At 40.6% G+C, this 16,493-nt stretch overlaps 1 protein-coding gene across 1 annotated transcript in view; it reads left to right on the forward strand.

The window, feature by feature from the left end:
- Positions 1-16,493, forward strand: part of FBXO25 (F-box protein 25) — a 65,370-nt gene that overhangs the window by 1,268 nt on the left and 47,609 nt on the right. The window contains exon 2 of the mRNA XM_011937534.1: positions 5,598-5,738. Coding sequence (XP_011792924.1) covers positions 5,598-5,738 — 141 coding nt within the window. The remainder of the gene's footprint in view (positions 1-5,597; positions 5,739-16,493) is intronic.

A 16,493-nucleotide genomic window follows, 5' to 3' on the forward strand; every position in this document is an offset into this window, starting at 1 on the left:
GCCTACAGGTGCACCGCGTGTCTTCAGCCTCTTCCCCTGCCCACCTTCTGCCACCCCTTCCCGCCCCCACCCTCCTAGGCCCTTTTGCGGGCCCGAGCTTTGTCCGCCTCGCTGGGCAAGGTGTTTCGGGGACGTCTCCTGCCGCGTTTGCCCTCCGGGCCCGGCCCTTGCCTCTTCACCGGTGGACACCTGCCTGGGTGTGACCCTGCGTTTCTCCAGGCCACTCTGCCCCATCTGCTGCTTACCTTAACTTACTCTTCTTTTTCCCTACTCCTGGTCTGTGGCTCTGGCTCTGTCTCCTCCCTTTAATTCTTTTCCATGCTTGTTTTTCTTGCAATAGACACTTAAGTTTGCATCCTTCCCCCCACAATAAGCTCAATTTGACCTTTTTCTCAATTAGATTCCACCTCTATCCTTGAATCTAGAGAACAATTTCTTCCCTTATGAAGCTGTCTCTTGCTGCCTCCAAATCCTTACCATCCGGCCCTAATCAGAAAAGACGTTTACTCTTTCGTATTCTATTTTCTCCTCGTCTTTACATGTTTTCCTTTCCCATGAGGAATCTGTGATTATCTCTGCGTCCTTCTTAGAGTAAATCTTATTTTTGACTCTCGGCCCTCCGTTTGCCATTTTTTTGATGCCCTTTCTGGATCAAATTTGTACACACTTATAAGCAAAACAAATAGGGAAACACATGTGGTCTTTTGAAATGGACTGGAGTTTTCTTTCCTATCTTGTTTTCCTTGTTTTAGTGTCTTTATATTTAGATTCATCATTACTTGAGATCATATTAGTGATATGTAATAGACGATTAAAAAATGTTAGAAAGCTTATAATTTAATGGCATCTGTTTTTATAGGGTTTTCAGGAGCTGCTATTATAAACATATAGTGGTTAGGAGCGTGGATCCTGGAGTGAGACTCCATCAGTTTGAATCCCAGCTCCACTAAACTCTTTGCCTCCGTGTCTTCGTCTATAAAAGAGGTAATTAAACTTGTAAAACAAGAATAATGTTTTCTACCTTGGAAGACAGTGTGAGGATTAAATGAGACAACATATGTAGATTGTTTAAAGTAACGCCTAGCCTACAGTAGGCTCTAATAAATGTTTGCCATTATTATTATTCAGAAAAAATCTGCTTGTTGAAGGAAATACCTTTTTTTGTTCTGAGTCTCTCATGACAAGAGTTTCCACCAGCAAATGAACTTCATGAAGTCCTTTTCTACTGAAGTACCTCACCCACATGTCCTACCACATGAAATAGAAATTAAGGGAAGATTTAAAATAGTTCATCATCGCAGGCTCTCTGAAATAACTTGGCATAAAATGTGCTTAAAATTTGCAGATTATACAAGCTACACCCTTTGAGTGCTTGCTCTTAAAAATTTAATAATTTTCAGAAGTAATTTCTAGTTTTTTTGTATTTGCAGATTCCCAAAACAAAGGTAATTTTAATTAAGCGTATAAAGCTTTAGCAATTCACATTTTTTTTTAGCTGAACAAATACATTCCCATTAAAAGCAGTGGGTCATGATCATTCTATAAAACTTTAGTAACATTGTTTTCTGATTTGTAAACTCAGATACCTCAGATTGGGAGTATTTTTGAAAATTTGAGATCCAGACCCCAGACCTTTTAAATTGCAACTTGTCTTTTTTTGTTGTTATTGTTTTTTTTTTAAATCTGCATCCAGAGTTTGTGCTTTAGTTCATGAGCTGTATAGATTATGCTTTAAGATAAAACTTCATTGTGATCCAAAGAGCATACCATGACAAATCTGTGAAGTACACGTATCTTCAGAGACACAAATCTTTTCCTCTGTGTTGAAAATAAAGAATTTGGGCATGGACTGTTTTTTTATTTCCATGGCTGCATTTCACTCCTTTCAACCCTTACAAAATCAAACTTAGCAGCTGAGAAATTCAGACCAAACTATTCATTTCTCACTGAGTTGCTAAAATGAATTACCTGTAGCGTTTAGGTAGTTGTAAAAGAATTAGTTATAGTAATGGGAACACGAGGCAGGCTCTTTATGTAAATATTATAAAGACTGTGAAACTAGAAGATAAGCGTATTAAGTGATAAGTGGGCATAGTGTCCCAACAGATAAGTACGATGTTTGTGTGTCATCAAGTTTTAAAATATTTTGTTAGCTGAGGATACCGGGATGTACATAGGACATTCATCTAGATAAGGTTCTGTTGGCAAGATGTGTATTGCCTAGTTGTTTTTTCTGTCTCCATGTTTTTCATCTGATCTATCCTACAAGCCCTAGAACATTTTTATTCTCAGAACAACACTGCTTACACTCATCTGTTGCTGAAAAACTTTTACTTACTTAGAAAGTAAAGTCTAAACACCTTTGATATTCTCTGATATTCTTCTATGATCTGGCTTCTAGTCATTTTTGCAGCTTATGTACCAGTCCTCCCATAAACTTTCTCCATTTTATCCAATCTTTTCTGCTTATTTTTCTCAAATCGTGGCACACATTTTGACCTTTATACTTATTCACCCACCATTCCCATGAGTGATATTTTTTGCCTTGCCTCTCCATTCATTTAAGATCTAACCATACTTTAGGGCCAAGATCAAGTCCTAGTTTCTCGTCAGAGCTTTCCCAACTGATTTGCTTTCTGCTCAAATTTAGTTATTCTCTCTTTACCACAAGTTACAAGATTGTGGACATAATGTGTATGTATGTATACATGCACACACACATATCTACACATAAACATACTTTATTATGTTACATTTGTATGGAATTTGTGTGTGTTTTGCTATTGTTCTTTGTTAGTTCCTTAGCTAAATTGCACACTTTTGAGGGCAGGAATACCTAGCATAGTAACATTTAGTTGGTGCTCAAATGTTTGTCATTGAAGTAATCCTGTATTTGGTCTGTTAGCAGTATTTTTCAGGATTATCCACTTGATTTTTTTTTAAACATAGATTTCTGAATCCATAGTTTCAAGCTGATATTGAGAGATAATTTGATAATTATCAGAGATGTTCCGGCAGCCATTTTGTGTTATATGTGTTTTATGAGACTCAAGGTGCTACTTCAAACAGTTATCTGCTACTTCATGGTCTTTGCTGCCTTTGGTGGGAATGTTCTTGAAAATCATAAAATCAGCTGTATGCTATTAGAGACGGTTTTAGATAACTCTAGGTTGACTGAACATGGGCATTGAGTTTTGCATTTTAGGATATTCAGTAGTTGTGAAGCAGGTCTGTGAGACAGTTTATCAAAATCGTGCTGAAATTTAAGGAATATTTAAAGTATTTTCTAAAGCAAGAATTTAAATCATTATGTGACTGAAAAAGATATGTTCTGACTATAAGTCAGTTTAGCAAGGTTTGAGATTGTCTTCGTGTAAAGAATAATTACTTCATCATACATTTCCTACACCAGTCAAGAATTAAGCATTTGTAGTTGATCCAGGAATATTGTTGAAGTCTATGTAATTTCCTTCTTCTTTTTTTTTTTTTTTTGTATCTTCTACGATTGTATAAGTGCCCTTTTAATAGTTTGTTTTTTGTTTATTACAGTAAATATAGTTGGGAGGTGGTGTTTGGAGATGTTCATCTCTCATTTATTCTCCATGACGTAAATATTCTACATTATTCTCTAGGATATAAATATTCTACATTATGAAATACTCTTAAGTCTGTTCGGGACATGAAATTAAAGTGACACGTTACAGAAACCACTTTTGCTTGAGTAATTCAGCTACCTTTCTGTAGCTAAATTCAACATATATTTTGAACTCTTGCCATGCTTGGCTTTTTTATAACCTTTTCATTTCTGTCGATCATTTCTTTCTTGAAATACATTTTTCTCCTGACTTCCTACTTCTCCCTTTACCTTTTTGTCTCTTCCTTTTCAGTTTTCCTACTTGGCTTTTATCTGCTGGTGCCTTAAATGGTGATATTTCTTAGGGTTTTTTAGGGTGATATTGATTTCCCTCTCTACATACTCTGTGATATTGTTTGTGTGGTTTTGATGAGTATCTAAATGCTCTTGATTTTCCTCTCTCTCTCTCTCTCTCCAGTCTAACTCTCTTCTGAACCATGAATCTATATATTTATTCATTCAGGAAATAAATACTATTGAGCTCCTGTTGTATTCCTGGCGTTGTTCAAGGTAATGAAATACAGAGCTGAACGAGACATTGCATTTTCTTGGAGGAAAACAGATGATAAACACACTAATCTTTTCAGACAGCCCTTACAACTATGCATGCAGTAGATAATGGCTTAGGCTGGTAGGGTGGGGTTGAGGCAGCAGAAGGGTGCTGTTTGGACAGGGAGTCAGGGAGCCTTTCTGGGATGTGACATTTTCAATCAGCAGTGTGAACATCTGAGGTGGTTTTTAGCCTCATGCACAGTCTCACTGTGTATGAGAATCATCTGTGGACCTTTAAAAACTACATAAACTTAGCCTTCACCCCCAAATATTCATATTTAACTGGAACAGGATGAGACTAAGCACTTGAATGTTTAAAAAGCTTCCTGCGATGTTCGTGCACAGCAGTAGTTGTAAACCACTGACTAAGAGGAGCAGAAATCAAGTCAATGGGAAGAACTAGCATTCGAGGTCTTGCTCTTATCAAATCGTGAACTTCATGAAGTCAGTCATGAAGTTGCATCATTTTTTAAGTCATAATTTTTATACCTGGAGTCTAGTATTTCAGACTGAACAGTCATGTCCAAAGCTGAAATTAATATCCCTTATCCCTCCTCCCCTAATAAAACTTTGCTGTTCCTTCTGTATGTCTTATCCCAGAACCAGAAGCTACAAAACAAAATCTAGAGAACTTCCTTGATTTCCTTCTCATGTTTCTAGCCAGTCGTCGAGTGCTGTTTGACTCTATCTCCTCAATGTTTCTGCAGTCTCTGCTCTTCTGTTTCTTCTACCACTGTACACTCTCACCTTTTAAAGGCCAACATTCAGAAGCTTCCAGTCCTAGCTCCTTTCCTCCAGGTGACCCTCACCCCATACGTTCTCAGTGTAATACTGAGTTCTTTGTAAGCCACAAATCTAATTGAATCACTTACCTGCTTACATCCCTTTTTTGGCCCCTCAATGCCCTCGGAATAGCGTCCAGCTCCTCTGACTTGATCAGGCTTTAAATGACTTCTCCATCCTTAATTCTGGCCCGCTCGCTGTCATCTGTTGTAAGCTTCAACCAAACTGAACTACTTGGAGTTGCTGAACATGAATACATTTCATTTTCGGTTGCTCCTAACTTCTGGCAGAGAGAGAATACTTGTTTGGGATTGTATTCCTTATTCCACACTCACTGACCCCTGCTTGTTTTTCATGTATGAGCTTGGATGTCACCTCTAGTAAACCTTTCATGGCATATGCAGTATTAGGCCAGTAAAACCACCTTTACTTACCCCATTTTATCACTTTATTACAATCAGAGTACTATGTTATTGTCACTATCACTACTGTCCAGCCAACATTTAATTAATGAGCAGATATTTAAATGTTAAGAACTTTAGTCTTTAAAATTAATGAATAAATGTTCTAAGTGAAAAGAAACTTGTGCATTATATGTACTTTTTAACATAAATTAACTTTTTTATAGGAGAACTATGCCATTTTTGGGTCAGGACTGGAGATCTCCTGGATGGAGTTGGATTAAGACAGAAGATGGCTGGAAGAGATGTGAATCCTGTAGTCAGAAACTTGAAAGAGACAATAACCATTGTAACATCAGTCACAGCATGTAAGTTATAGCTGAGCAGAACCAGTCATTTGACAGTTTAGCATGTATGGCCTTACCTATTTTTCAAGTCCCTGCAAAGCTCCATAACTTTTGAGACTTGCCCACCCAGAAGGCTGGTGTGAAGAAACAAGTTATTTAGCTAAAAAATGAGGCTAGTAGATTGCCTAATATTCATACATAGATGCTTTTTTCTTTTTCTTAATTTAAAACATTTAATTCTCATGGTAATCTGGGAGAGAGGTATTATTAACCCCACATTATAGCTGAGGAACCTGAGGAAATTAAAATATACAGTTTTGGTGGCATATATCGGAGATGTAATAATAGTGGCTTACACAAGACAAATCAGTTTTTCTCCCTTGAAAACCTGAGTTGGCATGATGACTTTGCTCATAATGTTGTCAAGGGGGCCAAGCACGGTCTGTCTTGTTGCTCTGCCATCCCAAGAGTGCGGTCTTACCTGCATGATCCAAAACGGTGTGTTTATTACCTGCCACATTTGTGCTCAGGCCGAAGGGTGGACACGCAACCTGTGCTTCAGTGGCACAGTCCAAAAGTTACCTGCATCGCATTCTTGCCCATACCTTATTGGCTAGAGCACTAGTGCAAGGGAGGCTGGGGGTTGTGGCCCAGCCATGTCTCCAGGTAAAAACCAGAGACTGCATGAGCACAGAACCAGGGTAGGTGGGCATGGTATGATGACTGCAGTGTCTACCACAGTAGTGTGTGAGAATTTGGAGGGCCAAGAAGGTGTTGAGATAGCCTCCCTGGAATGTCATGGGTCTAGTCATTTATTGTATAGTATTTTACATTTGGGTAATTATCAACTGTGTGCTTGGTGGGCCATTTGTTTTTCTAACAGAAGTTTAGGAACTTTAGACCAGAGACTGGCTTTTGCAGTATTTGAAGCAGAAATTAATTTTCTATGTTAGTTATTGTGAGGATAACACATAATATTTGTTAAATTTATATTGTAGCAGTTCTCTGCCATGCTAAGATTTATTTAATGTTGATAGCTGTAAAACTTATTTAAGACTTGTAATTATGCTCTTGGTATTGCATAATGTGATACAGTTACGAATTTTCTAGGTCATTTTTACTCTCTTATAATTTTTATGGCAATTTTTTTAAAATTTAAAGATGGTTGGCTATATCTAGAAATGTTAGGTGTCTCACATTTACTCCCAATAGCCACTATTAAATGTGGATTTTAGGATGGGGAGATATATTACAGAATATCTGTTTAAAAAAAAGCTGTAATGCTTGAAGTACAGTGTTACTGCTGCATCTACAGTAAGGAATTTGTGGAAATTTGTTTTTTTCTCTCATGTGTTCTTTTTCCCATCATCTCAAACACATTTTAAATGTCTGAGAATTGTTTTTTTTTTCCTCTGCACACATAGAATTGGAGAATACAGTCGAGATATGTTTTCTTTGCGTAACTTGCTACCCCTCTGTCTCCCTTTCCCCTTCCCCCAAACTTACCTTTAGATCCACCCCTTTGAACCAATGGCTGCTGTTAACACAAGCATCCCTGTGCAAAAAAGCTTTATGACAGCAACCCTGGCTGCCCCCTGTGGCGCACAGTGAGCGAGAACTAGTCAGCACCACCCTTTACCCCACCTAGTTGCTTTGCGGTACTGGGACCCCCCCCCTTTCCTACTCTGCTTGTTCATCTTCCTCTGACTTCTGTTCGTTCCTACCAAAATGCAAATCCAAACCTGTGGGTAGAGGCTATTGGTGACCTGAAACTGCAGTAGATATAATCCTTTCTCTGGAAGGAAAAAACATTTAACTTTGAACCTAAAATTGATTTTTAAAAGATAAGACCATATGTAACCACCATTTAAAATCACTATGTAAACGGCCTTCTCTTTCGCCCGCGTGTCTTTGAGAAACATAGTGCTCCCAGTTCTTTGATTTAAGGTGGGCTTTCTAAACGTAGAAAAGGAACTTCAGTAAAAATAATTCAGGTAATCAAGATTCTACCTAACTTTGTTAATTTTCTTTTTTATGAATGTGCATGAAAATAGAAGGCCTTTAGTATCCTTCTGCTTACTTTCAACTCATTTTAGTATTAAAAGTTTAGATAACATTGGTAAGAAATTAAGCGATTCAACATGGTTGATCTGGGGGCAGCCAGCCAGTTCATACTCTGAATCCTTGATTAAGCTACTCTTTCAAACAACATTCATGATATTACTGAGGTTTAAGCGTAGTTTGATGGACAGAGGATTCATCTTGAACCTGACCTAAGGAAGCCTTTTATTAGGCTGTTGATTCAGAGTAGAAGGTAGGTCGGCTGGGATCCAGATTGAAGGGAGGACAGCCAGTGAAGGGTTTCAGTAGACAGGTGAGAAATGTTGAGTGCTGCCTTTGGTGATGTCGGCACAGCTGGACAGAGGGTCAGGATCAGTAAAAGAGTGAGTCACAGATTGAGTGGACAAGCCAAAAGGGTGGCCCTGAGAAGGACTCTGAGGGTTCAGCTGGGGAAATGTAAGTAAATAATCTGGCTGGGTCTTCTCTCCAGCATGGTGTTGCTGCCACTCAGTTTTATGTTTGACGACAGAAATTGTATGATTCCTATAAAGGAAAGATATTGAAGAAGAGTATCTAAATACTATATATCTTTAAGAATTTCTAACTTTTTCCGTCAGGTTTCAGTGTTGTTATGGGCACTGTAATTGCCTATTGTTATTTCAGTATAACTAGAGGCATTGTTGCAGATATATAAGAAAGTTGTTCCTTGTCTTTTGTGAAGTTGACATTTGACAAGGGAGTGTGTAGTCAGATGTAACACATTCAGCTCAGTTTCGGCAGAGGTGCTTCTGGGGTCTTTGCATTGAATTTACTAAATCTTTTTATTGCATTATTTTTATTTATACCTCATAAAACATTATATTTTCTCTTCAAATTTGAATGTCTTAACATTTATTTTGGTAATTTGGTTCTCAGTGGGCTTGGCAATGGGAGCCATCATAAATTTAAGGTTCTACCAAAATTATCTTCACCTCTAGTAGTTCCCAGGATATCCCATGATAGTGGAATTCTGTAAAAAGCATTTTTAAATTGTGCATCCCCCAAGGAAACAAGATAGAAGAAGCTACATTTTTGGTTCCCTTATGAGAATGTGAACATAGTCTCTGGTTACCATGAGGGAGACTTCAGGAGATCCTTCTAGCCCTTGAAGTGTGTACTGGGCTCAGAAGCCACTGTACCTTGGAGAGGAGACATCCTGTATCCATTTAAGTAAATATCCTTGTTAGCACATTGACATTTTCCCCTTAGGATGTTTAGAGTATTGTTACAGGTTTCAGCAAAAATCCAGATGACCTTCCTTACAGCCTTTCTTTAGTGACAAGAAAGAAAAGAAAATTAATTTCAGTGTTGGACTCAGCACTAACTGTTTCAAGCAGTATTTGTTGTTAGTGCTTCTTAAATTAATGATTTTCTCTGGATTGTAAACTCTTGCCTCTGACTTTAATATTATCTCTTCCCCAAATCTGTGGGTTTTGTCAATTATAAAGCAACATGTGCTCATTGTAAATGAAAAACAACAAAAAATTCATGTGTCCTAAAGCATAGAACGTGAAGGGTGAAGTTCCCTTTTTCTAGCTCAGATCCTGTTCTGCACAGTCACCGCCTGCATGGTCATGCTCACCAGATGTCAGAATCTGCAAAGAATTACGGTCATTTTCTCCACCCCAGTCCCTGCTGTTGCCTGGTGGTTTCAGTGTCCACCTGTGGGACTCACAGCCTCTGGCCTTGGTACTGTCCTCTTTGTTCCTAGCATCTCCTTCTCTCCTCTCCTCCCATAGTCCAAACCCATGAATTTGGGCATCCCAGTCCTTAAGCATAATCTTCTCACCTTCCAGATTTTCTGACTACCACCTCAACTGTTGACTTATTTTTTCTATCCTATCCATCTTTTTTTCATGTCTCCTTTTGTCCAGCTTATATTCCATGATCCGTTGTTTCAGTAACACTCTTGCCAATACCCTAAACTCCATCCCAGTCTTTTTTTAAAAAACACACTCAAATGGCATATTCCCAACCCTAAATGAACCAACACATGAGCAGCTAATAAATGTAAGACAGAAGATTCCAACCAGAGAACACAGTGGGGACATCATCCATTCACTCACTTGCTTTCTCCTGAATTTATTCTCCCATTGCTTGCTCCTCCTTGTTCACCCACTTGTTGATTTGCTCTTTTCACTTGCTCACTCATTTGTTCTTCCACTCTGTGAACTGATGTTTCTCGGTCATCTGCTATGTGCCTGCAGGGCCTCCATGCGGCCCACAGCCCCACTGTGTTTGCTTGGTTGGTCTGCTCTACTCCTCTCTGTGTCATCAATATTTCAAACCTCCTTCACTCTCCTCTGATGTTTGGCTCCCTACACACCTCCTTCCCCATCTTTCCACAACAACCAGATCTCTTGTGTCACCAGGAAATCCAGAGCCATCAGACTTTTTCTCAGAACCTTAAGTTGATTTAAAATTTTCATCTTCATTAACTTTATCCTGAACCTTTATTTTTCATCCAGAACAGCTGAACAGAGGCTCATTTTCGTTAATTATCTCACAGGGAACAGTGAGTGTGTTGCCCTTTGCCTGTTGGTTACCCCCAGGGGTAGAGTCCTAGGGATTTTTCCTCCGTGAGGGGTAGTGGCTTTTCTCTGCTCTTGATGGGAAGGACACAGTTTTCCCCACCCCTCGAGAAAGGGTTTCCTTAGAAATGGAATGGGCCAGAGTCCTACCTCTACTCCTTTGTTGGCAGATAAAATCTACCCAGGAGCCAGACATAGAGATGTCTCTGGTCTTGTTATCACACATACTGTTACACCTGTTTAGTCCAAATGTATTAAGGATTTACTATGTGCTATGGTGTCAGGATACAGCGATAAATGAAACATGAAAACCCATGTCTGATGGAGCTTGCATTCTGGTGAAACCGATAGGCAGTGGACAAGATGAGTTCCGTAGTGTAGCGAGTGTGGTAATATGTGGGAGATAAGAAATGCTCAGGACGGGTGGTGTTGGAGGAAAATCTACAGAGAGTGGCCTCTAAGAAGGCATCTGTGGAAGGAAACTTAGGCAATGAGAGCAGGATGAATGGATGTCTGAGGGCAGGGCCTCCCCAGCAGGGAAAGAAAAAGTGCAAAGGCCTCAAGACAGGAGTACATCATCTGTCATATTCAGGGAAAGCAGGGTTCCAGCATTGGGGAGGGGAGCCCGGAAGCAGGGCCAGTAGGAGACAAGATCCCAGTCTTACTGGGTCCCAGCTGTGAAGTAGCTGTTGTCATGGTAAGGACTAGGGCTTTTTTGAGTGAAGTGGGGAATCAGGGTTTTGAGCAGAGGAGTGATTTGTTCAGGCCTATGCTTTAACAGGATTATACTGGCTACTGTGTTAAAAACAGACTTCCAAGAGGCAGGACAGAAGCAAGTGGACCAGTTCTTCGGAGGCTTGGGTTAACCCCCATGGGAAATGATCATGGCTTGGAGAGAAAGGAGGTGGTGGGTGAGGAAGGGCTCAAACCCTTGGTGTATTCTGCAGGTGGAACTGACACATGGAATGTGTACGGTGCACTAAGAGGGTTGAGGGTGAGACTAACGCTTTGGCCTGAGCAGCTGGAAGGTAGAGTTCCATTAACTGAAATAACATGTAAATCCGCATTGTCTTGCACAGGATCCCTGGGTCTGTGCCTAGAAACAGAACTGCAGGGTCACAGGTCATGCACCTCTTTCTCTTTCCAGTGAGGTGGTGTCACCATGTTCTCCTAATGCATTGCATGTTCATCCTTTTCTGCCACTTGTATTTCCTGAAGTTGTTCCATGTCAGTGCATGTTGAGTTCCTCATTCATTATAATGATGGCATTTTATTGTTTAGGTGTACCATAAATTATTTGTCCAAGCTTCCAGTGACATCATTTTGGCTATTTCCCACTTATCATTATTTCTTTTTTTTTTTGAGACGGAATCTCGCTCGTCGCCCAGGCTGGAGTGCAGTGGCGCTATCTCGGCTCACTGCAAGCTCCGCCTCCCAGGTTCATGCCATTCTCCTGCCTCAGCCTCTTGAGTAGCTGGGGCTACAGGCGCCCACCACCACGCCCGGCTAATTTTTTGTATTTTTAGCAGAGATGGGGTTTCACCATGTTAGCCAGGGTGGTCTCAATCTCCTGACCTCGTGATCGCCCGCCTCGGCCTCCCAAAGTGCTGGGATTACAGGCGTGAGCCACCACGCCCGGCCACTTTTCATTATTTCTAATGGTATAGCATGGGTCATCTGTGAATATCTTTTTGCATACTTGTGTGAGTATTTATGAAATCTAAGTTCCTAATACAATTGTATATTTAAAATTCTGGCATTGCCACATTACTTTCTGTAATTTTGCACGAGTTTGTACTCTGAATAGTAGTGTATACAAATTCCCATTACTTCACACGTCACCCAAGATGTGTGTGTGTCAGTACAGGTTATACACTGCACAAGGGGAGGGTTTCATCATGAGGGAATAATGGCTGAAATGCATCTGTGTGCCTTGTGTGGCTGCATGTATGTCTTCATCTAAAGATGCTGTCTGCTCCATGCCATCTGCTTTTTGGGGACAGTGCACAAGATGTTTACAGCAGCCTTGTCTTTGTAATTACTTTAGCTAGTTTGGTGGGTGAAAAACATTAGACATTTTATTCCTTTTCTTTTCTTTCTTTCGTTTGTTGGTTCTTTTTTTTTTTTGGAGGCGGATGGACTCTCGCTGTGTCACCCAGGCTGGAGTGCAGTGGCGTGATCTCTGCTCACTGCAACCTCCGCCTCCCGGGTTCAAGCAATTCTCCTGCCTCAGCCTCTTGAGTAGCTGGGACTACAGGCACTCACCACCACACCCGGCTAATTTTTGTATTTTTAGTAGATACAGGGTTTCACCATGTTGGCCAGGATGGTCTTGATCTCCTGACCTCAGGTGATCCATCGGCCTTGGCCTCCCAAAGTGCTGGGATTATAGGCGTGAGCCACTGTGCCCAGCCTATTTCTTTATTAAGTAAGAGAACCCTTTTAAAAGAAATTATATTTTCTCTGTTTACACTTATAAAAAATTGAGAAGATAAGAATAGTTTACAAAACACTAGGATGCACAGTGCAACAACCAGAGAAAGCAAAGCTTTTTCAACCAACATAGTTCAATTGGGAAGGGAAGGATTTTTCAACTGGATAAACATGTGAGGTAAAATGAACCTCTACTACTAACTCTTATTGTGGATATAGCATTAATTTTAGATGGATTGTAGAATGAACTGTAAAAGCTAAAACTGTAAAGTTTTAAGAAGAAAACAGGATATTTTCCCGATGTAGAGTAGGCAGATTGCTTACACACAAAAACCACAAACTGTGAAAGAAAAAAAAAGATGAACTTCTACGTATTAAAAACTCCGTATCTAAAGTCATCATTAGAAAGGCAGAGCAACGGCCAGGTGCTGTGGCTTAGGCCTGTAATCCCAACACTTTGGGAGGCCAAGGCAGCGGATTACCTGAAGTCAGGGGTTCAAGACCAGCCCGGCCAACATGGTGAACCCCTGTCTCTACTAAAATTACAAAAAAAAAAAAAAAAAAAAAATTAGCCGGGCATAGTGACAGGTGCCTGTAATCCTAGCTACTCAGGAAACCGAGTCAGGAGAATCACTTGAACCTGGTAGGCGGAGGTTGCAGTGAGCAGAGATCCTGTCGTTGCACTGCAGCCTAGGCAACAAGAGCAAAACTCCATCTCAAAAAAAGAGAAAAAGAAAAAAAGAACAAGATTTACTATAAAATATAAAATCACCACAATCAAGAGAGTGGTATGTGGTATTGGTGAAAAGATAGATACACAGGTCAGTGGAACAGAATAGAGGACCCCAGATAAGTCCATACAAAAGTGGTTGGTTTATTTTTGACAGAGGTGTAAAGGCACCTCTTAATATATTCCATGGAGAAAATGTAATCTTGTCAACAAATGGTGCTAGAAGACTAGATGTGTATACACAAAAAAAAAAAAAAAAAAAATTGACCTATACAGCTCACATTTTATACAAAAATGAACTCAACATGGATCATGTATCTAAATGTAGAATGCAAAAACTGTAGAGCTTAGGGAAGAAACCCAAAAGAAAGTCTGCATGATCTTGGGCAGAGTTTTTTGGATACGATACCAAAAGCACAATCCATAAAAGAAAAAAAATCTATATTTGCGTTTTATTAAAAATTTGAAATTCTGCTCTCAGAGAAAACATTTGTAAGTCACATATATGACAAAGAGTTAGTATCCAGAACACATAAAAAACACTTCAAACTCAACAATAAGAAAATCCAGTAAAAAATTGGGCAGTAGGTTTGGTGAACCTGTACTTCATCAGACGACTTGCATGGATTGCAAAGAAGCCCATGCAAATAAGCAGAGAAAAATAAGCATGTGATGCCCAACATAATTTATTGTTAGGGAAACAAATGTAAGCAGTCCGGAAGATAAACTCTGCAGCTAGCCTGAGGCCACAGTACCATTTGGGGCAAGCAGCTGACCAGCTAGAAATGTAACAGTATGTGCTGGGGAATGAGACTACCCAGTGGGCCTAGTTATTTGGAAGGCTGTGCACCTTCCTCATAAGGTACCAGCACAGGCCTACCTCAGTAGCTAAGATGAAAGAACAACCACAAAGCATCCGAGTGCTGGCAAGCACAGTGCCAAGTGCTGGCAGGAATCTGCTCTCCAGCCCTGCTACTGGGAATGCAGAGTGGCACAGCCGCTCTGGAAAACAGTGTGGCAGCTTCTTACTATGTTACGCTGTCTTAGAACCCAGCAGTCTCACTCCTAGGTGTTTACCCAAGGTAAGTGAAAATTCATGCTCACACAAAACCTGCATGTGACTGTTAATAGAATTTTATTCAGTAATTGCCGACACTCAAAACCAGATGTCCTTCAACCGGTGAATGAATAAACAAATTGTGGTAACATCTCTACAACAGAATACCAGTCAAAGGTCAAAAGGAACAAACTGTTGATTCGCACAACATGGATGAATTTTAAATTCGTTTTACTTAGTGAAAGAAACCAAACCTAAAAGGCCTCCATACTGTATGATTCTATTGAAAGGATGCTCTAGAAAAAGCACAACCGTAAGGAAGAAGAACAAATCAGTGGTTGCCAGGGGTTAAGAGTTGGGGAAAAGGAGTTGATTACAAAGAGAGTGAGAAGCAGTTTGGGGAATGATGGGACTGTGTTAGATTTGACTGTGTACCTGTCAAAACCCATGGAACTGTGCACCACAAAATTTCACTAAAATCAACAAGGATGTTTGTGTGTGTGTGTGTGTGTGTGTGTGTGTGTGTGTGTGTTATTGGGGGGAGTGCCCAAATGATACAAACTGTGACAGATTAATCAAATGGTATTACAAACTTACCCCATAATCCAGGGGTCCCCAACCCCCAGGCCACAGATCGGCACCAGTCCGTAGCCTGTTAGGAACTGGGCCACGGAGCAGGAGGTGAGCAGAGGGCAGGCAAGCATTACTGCCTGAGCTCTGCCTCCTGTCAGGTCAGCAGCAGCATTAGATTCTCATAGGAGCGGGAACCCTGTTGTGAACTGTGCATGTGAGTGATCCAGGTTGCGCACTCACTCCTTATGAGACTCTAACTAATGCCTGATGATCTGAGGTGGCACAGTTTCATCCCAAAACCATCCCCCGCTCCCCGCCCCAGTCTGTAGAGAAGCTATCTTCTAAGAAACTGGTCCTTGGTGCCAAAAAGGTTAGGGACTGCTGTGATAACCATAGTGAAGTGGATGTGGAATTAGCTAACCTATCAGTAACTTTGGAAAACAGTGTTTTGACAGGATGCTGTAAGGCTGAAGACAAAACCTCTAGTTGGTGCACTTGTTTCTCATAGGGGCGTGGGTTAGCAATCTCAAAACTGTATATTCTAGGAAGACATTACAAATAAGGAAGGATGGTGCTAGAGTTATCCTGTGGTTCTGGATCAGGGTTGGAGGTGTCAGCATGAACTAGGGCTGTTGGTTTTTTCAGAGAGAGAGAAATGGGGATCTATGCATGTATAAAACGTCTGTTTCCTAAGTCTGTCCACAGAGGGCCTTAGAGCAGTGACACCTGCATCAGTGACCAGAGCCAGGCTGAGATACTGGATCCTAAGGGCTCCTCAGGGAAGGGATTGGTTCCAGGGCTGGGGTAGGGCAAGTGAAAGGTGAGTGATGGGAGCCTGTCAGATGTCAGAAGGGCAGATGCCTGCCAAAAAGTGCTCCATTGGCCAAAGCTGGAGCAGTTCGAGCTACAGGATAAACAACAGTAGTAATGGATTATAACCTAAAAAAGAAAAGAAATAGCCATCCATTTAGGCTGATATCAATACATAAATGAATGCATAAGTGAGGGATAAGGAACAGCTCCTCCTTGCAGGATAATTCCAGTTAATAAATGTAGAAGGAATAAGGGAAATAGAAAGCCACCATGATAATTGTTATAAGCACAGTCCCTTGACAGATGCAGCAAGGTGAAATCTTTCTAATAGATGAAAGAATTAGGAGAAATAGAATATCTGCCAAGTCTCCCCCCAAATAGCTATTCATTACAAAGGGAACAATACTTTACAGTGGAGAAACCTGGCAGACACTGCCCCAACCAAGAGCTCAAAGGTGACATCGTATTGGCAGCAGGTACCTGTGGTGCTGTGTGAATGGCACATCACCTGTGGTGGTTTTCCCTAAGTTGAATCAGGA

The sequence above is a fragment of the Colobus angolensis genome, unplaced genomic scaffold (assembly GCF_000951035.1).
Source record: "Colobus angolensis palliatus isolate OR3802 unplaced genomic scaffold, Cang.pa_1.0 Scaffold165, whole genome shotgun sequence".
NCBI lineage: Eukaryota > Metazoa > Chordata > Mammalia > Primates > Cercopithecidae > Colobus > Colobus angolensis.